Genomic DNA, 17531 nt, shown 5'->3' on the forward strand with positions numbered 1-17531 from the left:
GGTCAGACAGCATCCAAGGAGCAGGAAAGTTTATATCTCAGGTTGGAACCCTTCTTCAGGACTAGGAAGTGGGAGAGAAGCCCAGAAATAAATGGGTGGGTGGATTGGGAGGAGGGTAGATGAGATAGAGATTGGTGGATGGAGATGGGGGTAATTGTTGTTGGTCAGTGGGAAGGGTGGAGTGGATAGTGAGTCTGAAGATGGACAGGTTGGGGGGTGGAGAGATTTTAAAGTTGGTGAAATCATTATTCAGACCATTGGGTTGTAAGCTCCCGAGGTGAAATATGAGGTGATGTTCTTCCAGTTTTCATCTGGTCTCATTCTGACTGTGGAGGAGGCCAAGGATGGACATGTAACCAGGTGGATGGGAGGGGGAGTTAAAGTCGATGGCAACCAGAAGGTTAGTGCGTGCAGAGCGCAGGTGCTCCATGCGCCAGTCCCCGAGTCTGCGTTTGGTCTCCCTGATGTTGAGGAGACCACATCGCGAGCAACGGATACAGTGGATAAGGTTAGAAGAAGTGCAGGTGAATCTCTATCAGATTTGGAAGGATTGTTTGGGGCCCTGGACGGAGGTGAGAAGGGGGATGTGGAGGCAAGTGCAGTCCTGAGGTTGTAAAGAAAGGTACTGGGCTTGGTGGAGGGGTTTGTGGGGAGTGTGGAACTGACTAGGGAGTTGCAGAGTGAACAGTCCCTGTGGAAAGCAGTCAGGGACGGGGAGGGGAATATCTCTTTGGTGGCGGGGTCTGATTGTCGGTGGTGATAGAGTTGGAGGACGATGTGCTGTATTCGGAGGTTGGTGGGGTGGGTGCTGGTTCACAACTTACAATACTTCTGACTTATCAGTTAAAAGTATCCGCTTGCAGCAATCGTTGGGGGGGAATAATCTGGCTTTCTTCAAGCTTCAGGTGCTTTGTTTTGCTGCAGAGAGAAGGGCAGCACTTTCCTTTTCAGATTTCCAATGATTTCTGCTAAATCATTCATAACCACAAACTCTTCAGCTACCTGAGAGCAAATCGTGTAGTTATTGGCATGCAGAAGGCCTTTGGCATCAGCGACTGGGCATCAGTACACCAACCAATCAGTTATTTGTTGCCAGCTAAATCTCAATCCCTGGTTCTCGCCTGTCTGCAAGTAAACTTCCCCCAATGGTTCAATTTAAAAAAAACTACATAAACATATGGCAATTCCTTCCAGAGTTCTTGGTTTTAAAACTGGTTCTCTTCCCCATTTAAGACCACAATCAAAAATAGAGAAAAATTAAAACACACTGTCCTTATGATACAAAAGTCTGCTTACCTCAAAAATTTGATTAATTTTAAGCTTAAGGCTGTCCAACACCTCAGGGTTCAGGAAGTCCTTCAGCGATGCAGTCCGCCCATTCACATAATAACTGGCAAACGATGGATCATATTATTGATGCTGCATATATTTCAAAGAACTTTATTTGTGCAAACCAGTGAATGCTTGAACATAATTACATAAAGTTGCTTATTTCGACCTTTTCATGAGCCGGGTTTAATTGCTGTGATTAAATTAAATTGAAATGAAGATCTCGGTATGAGCTGCTTCATTTCAGAGCTTCTGTTCTGGTAACTAGAACGAAAGTACTTAAACAACATCCTTTTCCCTTCCCCAAATTCTATCCCCTTTATCCAATGGAAGACTGAAGAACCTCTTTCCATTCATCAGGATGGTCACTAATGTTCACAAATTTTTAAGTCCCACTTCAGAGAATGTTGCCTGGTCTCCAGGCATTGACTACGGGGAAAGGTTAAAAAGACTTGGATTGTTTTCACTGGAAAGACGGAGGCTGAGAGGAGACTTGATAGAAGTCTACAAAATTATGAGGGGCATTGATACAGTAGATAGTCAGAGGCGTTTTCCAGGGTTGAGGTTTCAATTACAAGGTGCAATAGGTTCAAGGTCAGAGAGGGAAAGTTTAAGGAAGATGTGTGAGGAAGTTTTTCACATGAGAGTGGTAGGAGCCTGGAATGCACTTCCAGAAGAGGTGGTGGAAGTGGGTACATTGAAGTCATTTAAGAGGCACCTAGATGGGTACATGAATAGGGAGGGAATGGAGGGATATGGATAGAAAAATGGCAGGTTTGTTTTTAGATTGATTAGGGCATGATGGTCGGTACAGGCTTGGAGGGCCAAAGGGCCTGTTCCTGTGCTGTACTTTTTCATTTATTCATTTATTATCTCATGTTCTTCAATATTCCTAATAGCCAAAAAAATGTATCCAACATTTCCAAAAGTTACAGCTGCACCCATTCTCTCAGCTTTGAAACATATTCATCAAGTTTCTGTGTGGAATATTACAGCTTTGTAAATGTGCACAGGCAGTCCCCAAGTAGCGAACAGGTTTCATCTTGAGATCAGAGATAATGGGAACTGCAGATGCTGGAGAATCCAAGATAACAAAGTTTGGAGCTGGATGAACACAGCAGGCCAAGCAGCCAAGAAGGGTCTAGGCCCGAAACGTCAGCTTTTGTGCTCCTGAGACGCTGCTTGGCCTGATGTGTTCATCCAGCTCCACACTTTATTATCTAGGTTTCATCTTGAGTTTGTTTGCAAGTTGATTTGTACACAAGTAAGAACAGAACACATGAAAATATAAAGGAGCTGTTCATGAGTACAGGAAATGTTTGTAGGTCAGATCTTTAAAATTACACCTTGTATGAGATTATACTTGTAGGTACAAACTCAGTCGGATGTTCATGAATCAGGGAGCCCCCGCAATTACTTTCTCACTTAACCTTTGAGATGTGTCCTCTGGCACTGGGCTTGCATTAAAATGAATTAAAATCAGATTACAGAGGAATTGATCAAGGGTCAAGATCTTAAATGCGTCAGTAACATTATCTCAATGTTGTGCATTTACTTCAAATGTCCACAATCTTCCCTCAAAGTACGAAAGGCCAATCCATACTGCAGGGCCAGGCTGTTTCCTATTCAGACCAGTATCCAAAACTTCATACAGTTTTCACAGTGAATATACTAATATTCACATGCACTAACATCACTGATATTATTAGGAATAAAAGTGCAGTGTATTTTTAACATGGTGAGAAATTGCAAAGAGTTGATTTCCAAAGGGACCTAGATGATAATAAGTCTCTTAGTTCTCCTAGTTCATAAATCTCTGAAACTTAGCACGCAGACACAGCAAGCAATTTGGAAGGCAAATGGTATGTTTAACTTTACCACAAGAGGATATTCAGAGGAGGTTTACCAGGATGCTGCCTGGACTGGAGGGCTTATCTTATGAAGAGAGGTTGCCTGAGCTCGGTCTCTTTTCATTGGAGAAAAGGAGGAGGAGAGGGGACCTAATTGAGGTATACAAGATAATGAGAGGCATAGATAGAGTTGATAGCCAGAGACTATTTCCCAGGGCAGAAATGGCTAGCACGAGGGGTCATAGTTTTAAGCTGGTTGGTGGAAAGTATAGAGGGGATGTCAGAGGCAGGTTCTTTACGCAGAGAGTTGTGAGAGCATGGAATGCGTTGCCAGCAGCAGTTGTGGAAGCAAGGTCATTGGGGTCATTTAAGAGACTGCTGGACATGTATATGGTCACAGAAATTCAAGGGTGCATACATGAGGATCAATGGTCGGCACAACTTTGTGGGCTGAAGGGCCTGTTCAGTGCTGTACTGTTCTATGTTCTATGTTCTATGTTCTAACAGCAAAGAAGTCCGACTTAAATTGTATAGAACACTGCTGAAACTGTGCCTGGAGTATGGTGTGCAGTTCTGGTCTCCTTGCCCAACGAAGGACATACTTAACCCAGACGGAATGCAGCAGACGTTCACCAGGCTAATTCCTCAGATCGCGGGGTTGTCTTTTGAGGAGAGATTGAGGAGATCGGGCTTGTATTCTCCAGAGTTTAGAAGAATGAGAGGCAATCTCATCAAAACTGAAGAAATTCTTAAAGGAGCATATACAGTAAATGTAGAAAGGATGGATCCGCTAGCTGTGGGGTCAGAACTGGGCACAGTCTTAGAATAAAAGACAAGCCATTTGGGAATGGGATGAGGAGGAATGTTTTCACTCAGATGCTGGGGAACCTTTGGAATTCTTTATCCAAGGGAGCTGTGGAAGCTCAGTCAATGAATAAGTTCAAAACAGAAATTTCTGTTTAGAACTTAATCAATTTCTAGTTACCAATGACGTACAGGGATAGGAGGATAGTGCGAGAATTAGTGTTGAATGAGATAACCAATCATGATCTAGAATCCTGCAGCAGGTTTGAGGGGCTGAATAGCTTACTCCTGCTCTTCTGTTGACATGTTCACTTCCTGGATTTAGGCTCTATTCCTTTATTCAACGAAAGTGCTAAGGCAGTGAAATCTATGCGATTGTCCAAGGGCCTAAAAGGAATCCAGTGAAGACTTGGTATCTTTGGGTGGAATTCCAATATTTTTGCAAAGGTTCAACTAACATATCACCTGATCTCCCATGAATTAATTGGCATGCCAGTGACGGCAAGTATCTCACCCAATCACAACCTTTGATCCTGGCATCCTGGGTCACCAGAAGCTGCAGCCAATCACAGGCCATCAGCATTTAGGTCCGAAAGTCTGCTCATTGAGGCCTACACCTCAGGGGAATCCAATGGCAGGAACAAAGTAATTTTTATCATCTTGCTGTGGGGAGAGGAGAGGTGGAAGGCAAAGATGGGGTTTGGCTCTTAGAGGCCACTCTCTTATCCTTATCCATGCTTCTGATTGCCCCGTTTTGGGACAATTAGAGGCAATTGGTCACCAATCCAGAAAACAGGTCACCATGATTTCTTAATCAGGAAACTGGCCATCTTTCTCATCAGCCAGGAAGGCTTGGGTTGTTGGTGAACTTAGGCTGTTTGGTGGCTACGAATTGACTAATTAAGGTCTTGATTTCATGTGGTGTCAAGAAGTTCCCTCACTTTAGGTTCTCACCTACAGCCTAATTGCTGAGGTGGCAAGAAGTGGTGGGTTTCTCCTTAAGACTAAATCAGCTTCTTATATCCACTTCTTGCCAACTACAATGGAGGGGAAAACTCCCCCACTGTCTAGTTCGGGCACCTGACACCCGAGCCTCTGCTACATCTGGAGGTTCTGTTTGTCCTCATCGAGACCATTTCAATGTTATAGTTATGTAGTTCAGCTTTGTGTTATGTCACTGTCATGTTATAGGGCTTCGGGATTTTTCAATAACACCACTACTGGTACCATCTTGGATTTTTCAGATAGCAGCAATGTGGTGCTCTGGTCTGGGTGGCTTGTTAACATTTATCTTCCTTTTTCAGTGAAGATCTAGGGCTTATCTAATTATTAGATTATGAGGAAATGATTGTTGGGCCCCTTATTGAGATATATGTATCATTAACAGCCACAGGTGAGGTGTCAGAAAACTGAAGGGTGGCAAATATGGTGCCATTACTTAAGAAACGTAGTAAGGAAAAGACAGGGAGGCCTCGGACTGAGGAACCTGAACAAAAGCACAAAGGGGTGCAGGTGTATAGTTCCTTGAAAGTGGAGTCACAGGTGGACAGGGTAGTGAAGAAGGCACTTGGCATGCTTGCCTTCATTGGTCAGTGCACAGAGTGTAAGAGCCTGAGGTTCAACTTTTTCATGCAGAGGGTGGTGCGTGTATGGAACAAGCTACCAGAGGAGGTAGGTACAATTACAACGCTTAAAAGGCTTCTGAAACGGGTACATAATTAGCAAGGGTTTAGAGGGATATGGGCTAAATGCTGGCAAATGGGACAAGATCAGTTTGGGATATCTGGTCATTGCAGACGAGCTAGACCAAAAGTTCGGCTTCCATGCTGTATAACTCTGTGTAAGAGGCACTTGCCTTACTTAAGAAGATAAAGGCTAAACTAACTTGCCAGGCAAAATTACTAAAATACTGCTGGAAGCTGCACAGAACACATCCGTTCTTAAGTGTACTCATGCAGACCTACACTGTCTCCACCCAAAGACTGAGACATATCAGATAGAGGGCAGAGTTCAATACAGTTCAAAGTCAACTTTTGCAAAACCAGTGCCTTCTACAACAGAGATAACAGGGTGTGAAGCTGGATGAACACAGCAGGCCAAGCAACATCAGAGGAGCAGGAAAGTTTGACGTTTCGGGTTGAGACCCTTCTCAGATATCTTAGATTCTCCAGCATCGGCAGTTCCTACTAACCCTTATACAACAGGACCTATCATCATCAGTACAAAATAAAAGGGTTACCTACTGGTGCCAGGTGATTGCATTGAGGACATTCCCTCCAGTTTTAAGAAACCTAAGGGTAATAATAGAAAATATTGTGAATTAAAATATGTCTTTATAACAAAAAAAAAGCTCAGAATTTCTGGCCATTTCAAACTCAAACTGCTGGGCCAAGGAAAGAATGCTTCCCCCAGCTTGGTACTGAGGTTTGGATTACTGCATTATTAATCCAAACTGACACAGCAGCCTCCTTTTGAGTTATAGAGATTTGTTATCAGACAATGTAAATTATTTTGTTCCATTAGTGGAAACTGTTCTAACATTACAGCTGCAAATATTTCTTAAGTATATTAGTACTGTGTACAATTTTGGTTTCCTTAGTTAAGAAAGGATGTACTGGAACTGGAGGGGTGCAGAGGTGGTTCACTAGGTTGATTCTGAATTCAGAGGGTTGGCTTGAGGAGAGATTGAGTAGACTGGACTATATGCATTAGCATTTAGGAAAACAAAAAGAGGGGTTCATATAGAAACATAAAAAATTACAAAGGGAATAGACAAGATAGAGCAGGAATGTTGCTTCCACTGGTGGATGAAACTAGAACTAGGGGGCATAGCCTCAAAATAAAGGAGGAGCAGATTTAGGACTGAGTTGAGGAGGAACTTCTTCACCCAAAGGGTTGCGAATCTGTGGAATTCCCTGCCCAGTGAAGCAGTTGAGACTACCTTGTTGAATGTTTTTAAGGCAAAGATAGATTTTTGAACAGTAAATGAATTGAGGGTTAAGGTGAGTAGGCAAGTAAGTGGAGCTGAGTCCACGAAACGATCAGCCATGATCTTAGTGATAGGTGAAGAAGGCTTTTGGGGCCAATTGTCCAACTCCTACTCTTATCTCTTCTATTCTTATATTAATAGACCCAGTCTCAAACAGGTATGATGTGAAAAAATCATATTAGTCATTTTGCCTATGTCAATTTTTAGGTCTAAACATCATTTTCAGGTAGAACTATCTGCTCCATCAGGTGGATGTAAAAGATCACAAGGTACTATCTGAAGAAGAGCCGAGGAGTTCTCTCAATGAATTTGTGAACACTTATCATTCAGGCTTTATCACTGACACAGACTATTTGGTTAGTTATATCACTGCTGTACCTGACGTATTTCAGTATTTCTGCATTTCTCTACATTAGAACAGTGATAATACTACATCAGTATTTGTTTTGCTATGAACAACATTGGTATGTTTCAACAATGTGAAATTGTAAATTATTTCTATTCTTTATCCCAAGATCCTTAAATTAGTCAAACAGGCAAAAATCTTGAGATCCTACCATGGGGGTTCCTTTTCTACACACCATCTGATTATAGGAGGAGTTTAATATTAGTGTGTAAAACCTCTGGTGACTAATAGGTTAGAGATAATGATGGCATTGCTTCTGGAACAGACATTTGCCAAAGTGTTTGAGAACTCACCCTTTCAGCAAGGTGATTGTCGCTCGTTTTCCAGGCTGTCCAATGTCAGGTCCATAGAGTCCAGAGTGGTTGAAGACCTTGAAGGTGTGCAGCAAATTATACAAATGCTCAAAGTCTTGTCCAAGCTGAGAACCGTGAATTTTTATGTGAGCTTTCTTTCTAAAACTGTTGGGCTCTGCGAAAACAAGATAAAGAAAGAACTGAGTCACAAAGTTGTGCATTGCTCACCCTGACTTCTGCATCCTTTTATGTAGCCTGGTCATATGGCCATTTCCATGGACCGAATTGGATTCAGGATTTCTGTTAAACGGTCCTAGTTACTGACCATTTCCAACTCTTGTCAATGTTTATGTGGTACATAGGAAGCTCACACTGATGTGAAATGGTAACAAGTGACAGCAGGAGCATCTCTAATCTAGAGCATAAGTGAGAAGTGGGTTGAATCAAACATATGGGTTGGATATTCATACTTTTTACTGCTTGAGTGTTAGTCATTTACTTCAACAACCCTCTGGGTTAGAGAATTCCAAATTGTAATGGTTGACCCTTTATTCTGAGATCATGTCCACATATTCTAGACCACAAAGTTAGTGGAAACAACTTCTTAGTGTTTTCCCTGTCAAACCCCTTCAGAATCCTGTAAGCCTTAATGAGGTCATCTCCTATTTTTCTGAACATCTAAACTTTGTTAAACAAGAAGACAAAAACTGTGCAAATGCATATAACTAGGAGTAGGACTTCGTAATTACTTGCTGCACCCAAGTGCTAACTTTTTGTGTTTCATTATAGATGTGATCTCACCAAGTCCTGGGCAATTTTTTTATTCATTCTCAGGATGTGGGCGTTACTGGCGAGGCTGACATTTATTTACCATCCCACATTGCTGTGGGTCTGAAGTCACACATTGGCCAGGCTACACAAGGATGGCAGTTTCCTTTCCTAAAGTACATTAGTGAACCACATGGGTTTCCTCCCAACAACTGACAATGGTTTCAAGGTCATCATTAGATACTAAATTCCATATCTTTATTGCATTCATATTCCACCATCTGCTATGGTGGGATTTGAACCCAGGTCCCCAGAACATGACACACAAACTTAGAAGATAGAAGCAGGAGTGGACCGTTTGACCATTCGAACCTTCTTCACCATTCAATATGATCATGATTGATCATCGAGATCTGTACCCAAATTCTGACCTCTCTCCATATCTCTTGATCTCTTTAACCACAAGAGCTATATCTATCATATTGGAAACACGTATTGTTTTGGTCTAAAATCACTTTCTGTGGAATGGAATTCCACAGGTTCACCAGTCTCTCGGAGAAGAAATTTCTCCATATTTCCTTCTTAAAAGAATTCCTTTTTAATCCTTAACCTATGGCCTCTGGTCTAGACTCCCCCATCACTGGGGACATCATGCACCAAACCTACCTAGACCTGTTAGAATTTTATAGATTTCAATGAATCCCCTCCCCATTCTTCTAAACTCCAGTGATTACAATCCTAACCAACTTAATCCCTCCTCGTATGTCAATTTTGCTATTTCAGGATTCAACTTGGTAAACCTTTGTTGCAGCGATAGTAGGAACTGTAGATGCTGGAGAATCTGAGATAACAAGGAGTAGAGCTGGGTGAAAGGAGGAGTAAAGCTGACGTTTCGGGCCCTGAAGAAGGATCCGGGCCCGCAACGTCAGCTTTCCTGCTCCTCCGATGCTGCTAGGCCTGCTGTGTTCACCCAGCTCTACACCTTGTTATCTCAATCCTTTGTTGCACTCTGGCTATAGAAAGAGCTTCCTTCCTGAGATAAGGAGACGAAATGCAACCTCACCACTGTAATGTATAATTACAGCAAGTTAGCCTTGTTTACAACCTCTGGCAACCAAGGCCAACATATAGTTTGTTTTCTTTACTGCCTGCTGAACCTGTATGTATACTTTCACAACTGGTTTATGACGACATCCAGGTCTAGTTGATCATTCTCCTCTCAATTTACAGCTATTCAAATAATAATATGCCTTTCTACTTTGGCGACCAAAGCGGATAACCTCACATTTTCCACAGTATATTGCATCTGGTTCACTCAGCCTGTCCAAATCACGCTGTAAAATCTCTGCATCCTCTTCACAGATCATCCTTCCACCCAGGTTTGCACCACCTGCAAATTTTAGGATATTACATATGGTTCCCTCATCTAAATCATGAACATATATTGTGAGCCCTGTGGTAACGCACTAATTGCAGCTTGCCATTCAGAAAAAGATCTACTTCTGTTTCTCATCTGCTAACTAATTTTCTATCCGTCTAAATACATTACTCCCAATCTCACCTGCATTAATTTTACACATTAATCTTTTAGGTAAGGCTTTGTCAAAAGCCTTCTGACAGGCCGAGAGCAGAGATGTACTGCTGTGACAGTATAAGGCACTGCTAGGACTGCGCTAGGAATATTGTGAGCACTTCTGGGCTCCATATCTAAGGAAGGATATGCTGGTGTTGGAGGGAGTTTAGAGGAGTTTCACAAGAATGATCTTGGAGGGGGTGTGAAGGGCTTATCATTTGAGGACGCTAGTTCTGTACTCATTACAATTTATAAGAATGAGGGGTAATTCCCATTGAAACTCTCAGAATACTGAGACACCTGGGCAGAGTGCACTTGGAGAAGATATTTCCACTAGTAGCAGAAACTAGGAGCAGAGGGCACAGACTCAGAGTGAAGGGACAACCTGTTAGAACTGAGATGAGAAAGAATTTCTTCAGCCAGAGGGTGGTGAATCTGTGGAACTCACAACCACAAAGGGCTGTGGAGGCCAAATCATTGAGTGCATTTAAGACAGAGACAGATGTTTCTTGGTTAGTAAGGAGTTCGGAGAGAAGGCAGCAAAATGGTGTTGAAAACATGTCAGACATGAGTGAACAGTGGAGCAGGCTTGATGGGCCAAATGATTTAATTCTGTTCCTATGTCTTATGGTCTACAGTCTAAATCACATCCACTGGCTCCCCCTGACCAACTTGACTAGTTGCATCCTTGAAGAATTCCAACAGATTTGTGAAGCATGATTTCCCATTTGTAGATCCATACTGACTGTGCCGGATTCTACCACTGTTTTCTAAGTGGTCTGCTGTAAAATCCTTGATAATAGCATCACTCCCCCTGTCAATGTCAGACTCACTGGTTTATAATTCCCTGATTTCTCTCTACGTCCCTTTTTAAAGTAGAGGAGTTACATTAGCTACCCTCCAATCTTTAGGAATGGTTCTAGGGTCTAACCTCTGGATTAATACTCTAGTAACTAATACTAGCAACATGGCTATCACCTCCCAAATTTAAGCAAGACGTTATGACCTTCGTATTAAAGGCCAACATGTCATTTGACTTCCTAATTTTTTGTGGTTCCTGCATGCTAACTCCCTGTGCTCCTCATTCACACGTTAAGAATTTCTAAACATGAAAATTTAGAAGTTTCCTATCTTTTGAAAAATCCTTTGCTTTCATGGTCTTGTTACCAAAGTGAATAAATTCATGCTTAGTCACATTACATTCGATCTGCCAATTTGTTGTCCATGTGCTTAACCTGTCTCTAGCTCTTTGCAGCTTCTTATTGTGTCCTCCTCTCAGCTTACATCCCACCGAAAGTTTTACGATCATAGTTAAATTACCCTAATTTCTTTATCTAATATTCATTGGAACATGGACTTTCTAAACACTTTTTGTAGCTTTTTCAAAGTGAATATTTTTAATAATTTACACCTCCCTTTCTCTGATAAAAATCAATATTAACTTACCATTGCCAAGTTCCCAGGACATGTCATATTTTCTCAATGCACAGTACTGCAGAAGCTTTTGGGCGTTTGAGCTATCCCATGCTTGGTTTTTCCTCAATAAGGCATTAAGACCAAAGATTAAATGAAGGCCAGAGCAGTTTGCAAAACTGTACAAGGTGTCCACAGATCTTTCTGCAAGTTTAATAAAAAATCAACTTCAGATCACATTGTATCAGAAATAATGGGAACTGCAGATGCTGGAGAATCCAAGGTAACAAAGTGTGAAGCTGGATGAGCGTAGACCCTTCATCAGAGAAGGGTTTAGGCCCAAAACATCAGCTTTTGTGCTCCTGAGATGCTGCTTGGCCTGCTGTGTTCATCCAGCTTCACACTTTGTTATCTTCAGGTCACATTGTGACCACTTGTGCCACACACTCCATTTCATGATAATGATGCATTGTTCAGCATTGCAATCAATTTTAGTCACTGTATGCAGTTACTGCGATGTGAATTCTACTCAATCCTTGGCGAAAGAAGGTCCCAACACCAAGTTTGAAAATGGTGAGAAAAACCAGTCTTTTCACAATGTTGACAGCATCTTGCAGATTTCACATAAAAACAAGTAAATTACCTGAAATTGTAATGTTCTTAAAGTCTTGCTGGAATTGCTCTTTCAGGATGACAGGAGCTTGCAAGGCCAAGAGATGTGTCAGATACTTCTCTACCTCAGAGGGAACTGTATTTAGACAATCACCTACCGGGAGAATAAGCAAAGAAACGATCAGTCCCAACACTGGACAGAGTCCTTGTTAAAACATACACACAAATTTGCATTTCCATCACCAGTTCCTTCTCACCATTTAAAGAAAATATCTGAGATTTTGCAACCTCTGTCGTGGTAACAGAATTTGGGAATCAAATGAAACCTCCAGCACAGCAGACCTGCCCCCAGCTCTCACCCTCCCACCCCATCTCCACCAATTCTTTACTGGCTACCTTCCAACAATTTATCTTGTGTTGGCATTTTATTAAACAAATTCCTCTGCTGTTTTAAAAGAGTTATTGGTCCCTTAAAAGTTTGCGCCTCCAATAACTTAGATGAGGGGACAAGCAATGAGATAATGAATAAAGGACAGCCTAGTTGGTGAAGACCACATCCCCTGAATGAATACTTTTAAAAAGCACGGTAGACGTTCATGAGGCAACTACTCAGAAGCTGACAGGTTAATGGAATGTAGTTAAAATATACAGCAGGTATCAAGTACAGATGGATTATATTTTAATTAATCAGAAATGATCAGTGGGTTTCATGGACTACATTAACCATGATATAAATATGCTAACCCCAAAGACTGGTGGGTGGGTCAAGGTTAACAGATGAAAACACAGGACACAGTCTCACATTCCTTTGACATTTTTATTGTCTCAGATAACAAGATGTCACTGTTCTCACATGGACAGCTGGAGGTGGTTTGGATCTTTTAAAAAGCATATTTAAAATTAGGATCCCAGATTACAAATAGAAGACCAATTTGAAGCTCAAGAGGGGAAAAGATTATTTTTAAAATTGGTCACCATGATCTAGTTCAGACTTTAATCTCAGTTTTACTATAACACATTCTCTTTGCAGTTAGAATGAAGTCACAACTGTTAACAGCAAACAGATTAATGCACACAGGCATATCATGCAATTGTATTACAAAATAAATACTAATATCACATGATCTCAAACATAATGCATAACCAATTGTTACAGTGAGAAGAACTGGCAATGACAAAATACATTACTTGATCAAAAAGCAGATAATTTCAAATCTGAAAGAACAGCAGATGCTGTAAATCAGAAACAAAAAACAGAAGTTGATGGAACAGCTCAGCAGGTCTGGCAGCATCTGTAAAGGGAAATCAAAGTCTGTTGACCCTGGCTCAGACCCTTCCTCCTTAAAAACTTGAGTTCATTGATTCAAATAAGTTCAAACCTGCAACAGAAGTAAAGGACGTATGGGGGTGTCCTCAAAACTAATATATGGTGTTTCACAAAAAAGACACAGAAAAACAAGACATTGAAATCTATTGAAATTATCCATAACAATACAGAGCCAGGAGAAGCTTAGAAAAACACAATCAACAAAGCAATTTCATTCATTTATCCACTTAACCCTTCCCCATATTTCCCTCCCAGGACCCATAGCTCCGTTGTCGACAGGGCCCTCAACCAGGTCCGACCCATCTCCCGCACTTCTGCCCTCACCCCTTCTCTTCCCTTCCGCAACAGTGATAGGATTCTCCTTATCCATACCTACCATCCCACCAGCACCCACATCCAGAAGATCATCAGACGCTATTTCTGCCACCTCCAGCAAGATGCCACCTCTAGACACATACTCTCCTCCTTCCACCTTCCACCTTACGCAGAGACCATTCCCTCTGGTAGACACTTCCTTCACCTCCAACACCTCCCCACAGCCCTACGGTGCCCTCCCCTGTAACCAGCAAAGATGCAACACCCTGCCCATTTACCCCCTCCCTCCCCACTGTCCAAGGGCCCAAATGTACATTCCAGGTGAAGCAACACTTCACCTGCACTTCCCAGAATCTAGTCTACTGCTTTCACTGCTCACAATGTGGTCTCCTCTACACTGGGGAAACAAAGCATAGACTTGGCAATCATTTTGCAGAACATCTACATTCCACTCGCAAAAAAGACCCTGAATTACCTGTTGCCTGCCACTTCAATGCACCACCCTGCTCCCTGGCCAACATCTCTCTCCGGCTTGCTACAGTGTTCCAGTGAAGGCCAACGCAAGCTGGAGGAACAACACCACATTTTCCGCTTGGGGACCCTACAGCCCTTCGGACTCAATATTGAGTCCAATAATTTTAGGGCCTAAACTCTCACCAGTCCCAGTGCCCCACCCCACACAAGATGCTTTGTTACCACACAGCCTGCCATTACACACCCACTGTTGTTAGTCACTAACACTCCCCATTAACAACTGCTCACCCTCCCAGCCTGATCGTTAGCAACTCCTTTGTCTGTCCAACTGTCTTTCTCTCTCTTTGGGCTCTATCCTATCGCTCTACCCCATCCCATTCCCTATTTTCTGCATATAAACTGACGTTTTCCCAGCCACTGTCAGTTCTGAGGAAGGGTCACTAGATCTGAAATGTTAACTCTGTTTTTCTCCTTGATAGATGCTGCCAGGCCTGCTGAACTTTTCCAGCAAATTTGTTTTTGTTCCTGACTTACAGCATCTGCAGTTCTTTTGGTTTTTATTCAGTGAAATCAACGTGCACACCATCTGGACCAGTTTGAAGGTTCAGTTTGTAGTAAACAGACAGTACACTTGCCGGTGAAGATAGCAAGAACTGCCCAAGCTGCAGAAAGAGACAACACAATGTGGAGCTGGAAGAACACAGCAGGCCCGGCAGTACAAGAGGAGCAGGAAAGCTGTCGTTCCGGGTTCGGGACCCTTCTTCAGACATTGCAGGCAGGCACTTGTCGTATACACAAACAGACTCATGGTCTAAGATCAATATTTACTAAACGCACGTTTTTTTTGCTCTTCCTTTTGCCTAGCATCATGTTCATATGTTTGTATTTCCTAATGTTAATCTTCCTCACACTCCCCCACACACACCCCACATAAACCCCTCCGCCCTGTCTGGCGCATCTTAATGGAACAGGCGTGGAACAACATTTACAATTAAAACACTGTTCAAAGTGGAGATTACACAGAAAATACTGAGATTAGCCTGTTCCAGACAGCTACACTGCAGACATAAACCGATTATTTCAACAGAAATATAGCTGGTGAGACATTTCATGCAAATAACACGGCAGGTTTATTAAGTAGTGCATAGTGCAGCCATTGAGAACAGAAGCGAGCCTCAGTTTTTCTTAGACGAGGCACAAAACTTAACTTCCGGAAGGGATACGAACATAACATTACTTCCTTTAGGAAAGGAAATGGCCATTTTAAAGCATTTTTTAAAAAAAATCGAATCCCCTGACCTTTGCAACAGAAGTATTAATAAAGATCAGTCGGTGCCGAATTGCATTTAGGGAACCCATAGCTGAGATAGTGAAATAAAAACATCCACTTCTCTAATTTAGTAACGAATAAACAACACCTATTTTATTATCCAAGCTTCAATGCAGCACCGCGTGTTTCAGCATTTTATCCTGTTTTTATGGCAAAACCAGTGACCAGTCTGCACCTGTCCATGGTATTCCAAACATAACAGCATATCTTCCTGATAAAGTTTGGGAAGAGAAGCTGACAACTGAATGCAAGATTGTCACAAAATTAAAAACGATTGCACTTTCAAGTGCATACAGATCCAGGGTGAGGAAAGGAGCTAGACCAACAATCCTAAGAGATAGTAAGAACTGCCGATGCTGGGCTCTGAAGGAACACGGTGTAGAGCTGGATGAACACAGCAGGCCAGGCAGCATCAGAAGAGCAGGAAGGCTGACATTTCGGGTCCGTCAGCTTTCCTGCTCCTCTGATGCCGCCTGGCGAGCTGTGTTCATCCAGCTCCACACTGTGTTACACCAACAACACTGTTGGGAAGGGAATTTCAGAATTTTGACCGAGTGACGTTAAAGGGGTAGCAATCTATAGTATCGAGTGGCTTTGAGGGGAACTTGCAGCTGGCGGAGTTCCCATTTTTCTGCTGCCCATGTCATTCAATGTCGTAGAAATCGTGGGTTCGGGAGGTGAGCTCGAAGATCCCGAGGTGCCACGGTGCACCTTGTATTTTGTACACACTACTGCCATTGTGTTGGAAGAGGGTGTGAATGCTGACGGATTTGAACTTTAATCCTCTAACTCCTCAAGTCAAAGAAAAACAAGGCTGAGTCATCTTTAAAGTGCAGAGCTGACACAGCAGGTCAAGCAGCATCGGAGGAGCCGGAAGGCTGACGTTTCGGGCCTAGACCCTTCTTCCGGCTCCTCTGATGCTGCTTGGCCTGCCATGTTCATTCAGCTCTACGCCTTGTCGTCTCAGACGCCAGCATCTGCAGTTCCTACTACCTCTCACTGCTCAACCAGATGTCCCTTCTGCAGTAGTATCTGAACCCTTCTTCAAGTGATGTATGTCAAGGAGCAACTTCAGCAAACCCACCAGACAACTAGACTGAGGCTGGAAACTCACTTCTGGGGGCTGCAATCATCAAATGCTCCAGTGGTTGCCCCAAACAGTCCCTGCATTTTAATTCATTATACTCCCTAATGGATTGTTAGCACATTATTTTGCCCAGGACCACTCCCCATATAGCAACACATTAACCCTGGGCTTGATTTTAACTGTGGCAAATTGGATGGACTTTAGAACATAGAACAATACAGCGCAGAACAGGCCCTTCGACCCTCGATGTTGCCCTGACCTGTGAACTAATCTAAGCCCCTCCCCCTACACTATCCCATCATTATCCATATGCTTATCCAAGGACTGTTTAAATGCCCCTAATGTGGCTGAGTTAACTATATTGGCAGGCAGGGCATTCCACACCCTTACAACTCTCTGAGTAAAGAACCTGCCTCTGACATCTGTCTTAAATCTATCACCTCTCAATTTGGGGAAGTTAGTAATTCCACCCATTGTGTTAGTGTATTTTTCTGAGGGTTGGGGTGTGGTGGAAGGACAGTGTTTTTAAAGGATAGTTGAAAATGAATGTGAATATTGCCAGGTGTTTCACAGAGCTTTCTGCACGTTAATGGCTCCCAACCCATCTATTTGGTACTGAGTGCAACGGGTCATAAGGCAGTGATGTAGCAAAGGAACAGAGCAGGAGAATTTACAGAGTGGTTGAACTGTGGGTTCACATTGGTATCTCCTTGCAAAAGAGGAAGTACTGGCATGGTGGCTCAGTGGTTAGCACTGCAGCCTCACAGTGCCAGGGACCAAGGTTCAATTCCAGCCTCGGGTGACTGTCTGTGTGGAGTTTGCACATTCCCCTGTGTCAGCGTGGGTTTCCTCTAGGTGCTCCGGTTTCCTCCCAGAGCCCAAAGATGTGCAGGCTAGGTGGATCGGCCATGCTAGATTGCCTGTAGTGTTCGGGGTGTGTGGGTTATAGGGGGTTGAGTCT

The 17531-nt window shown here is 42.8% G+C and overlaps 1 protein-coding gene across 2 annotated transcripts in view; it reads right to left on the minus strand.

The window, feature by feature from the left end:
• The window catches only part of hpse (heparanase), a 42214-nt gene that overhangs the window by 17430 nt on the left and 7253 nt on the right, over nucleotides 1-17531 (minus strand). For both annotated transcript variants that reach the window (XR_007248664.2, XM_048542133.2), the window contains exons 3-7: nucleotides 12069-12191; nucleotides 11459-11629; nucleotides 7672-7846; nucleotides 6227-6274; nucleotides 1297-1390 (exon numbers count right to left, since the gene is read on the minus strand). Coding sequence is in view for 1 of the 2 variants with exons in the window: in XM_048542133.2 (XP_048398090.2) it covers nucleotides 1297-1390; nucleotides 6227-6274; nucleotides 7672-7846; nucleotides 11459-11629; nucleotides 12069-12191 (611 nt within the window). In the remaining variant the exon portion in view is untranslated. The remainder of the gene's footprint in view (nucleotides 1-1296; nucleotides 1391-6226; nucleotides 6275-7671; nucleotides 7847-11458; nucleotides 11630-12068; nucleotides 12192-17531) is intronic.

The sequence above is a fragment of the Stegostoma tigrinum genome, chromosome 1, assembly GCF_030684315.1.
Source record: "Stegostoma tigrinum isolate sSteTig4 chromosome 1, sSteTig4.hap1, whole genome shotgun sequence".
Classification (NCBI taxonomy): Eukaryota; Metazoa; Chordata; class Chondrichthyes; order Orectolobiformes; family Stegostomatidae; genus Stegostoma; species Stegostoma tigrinum.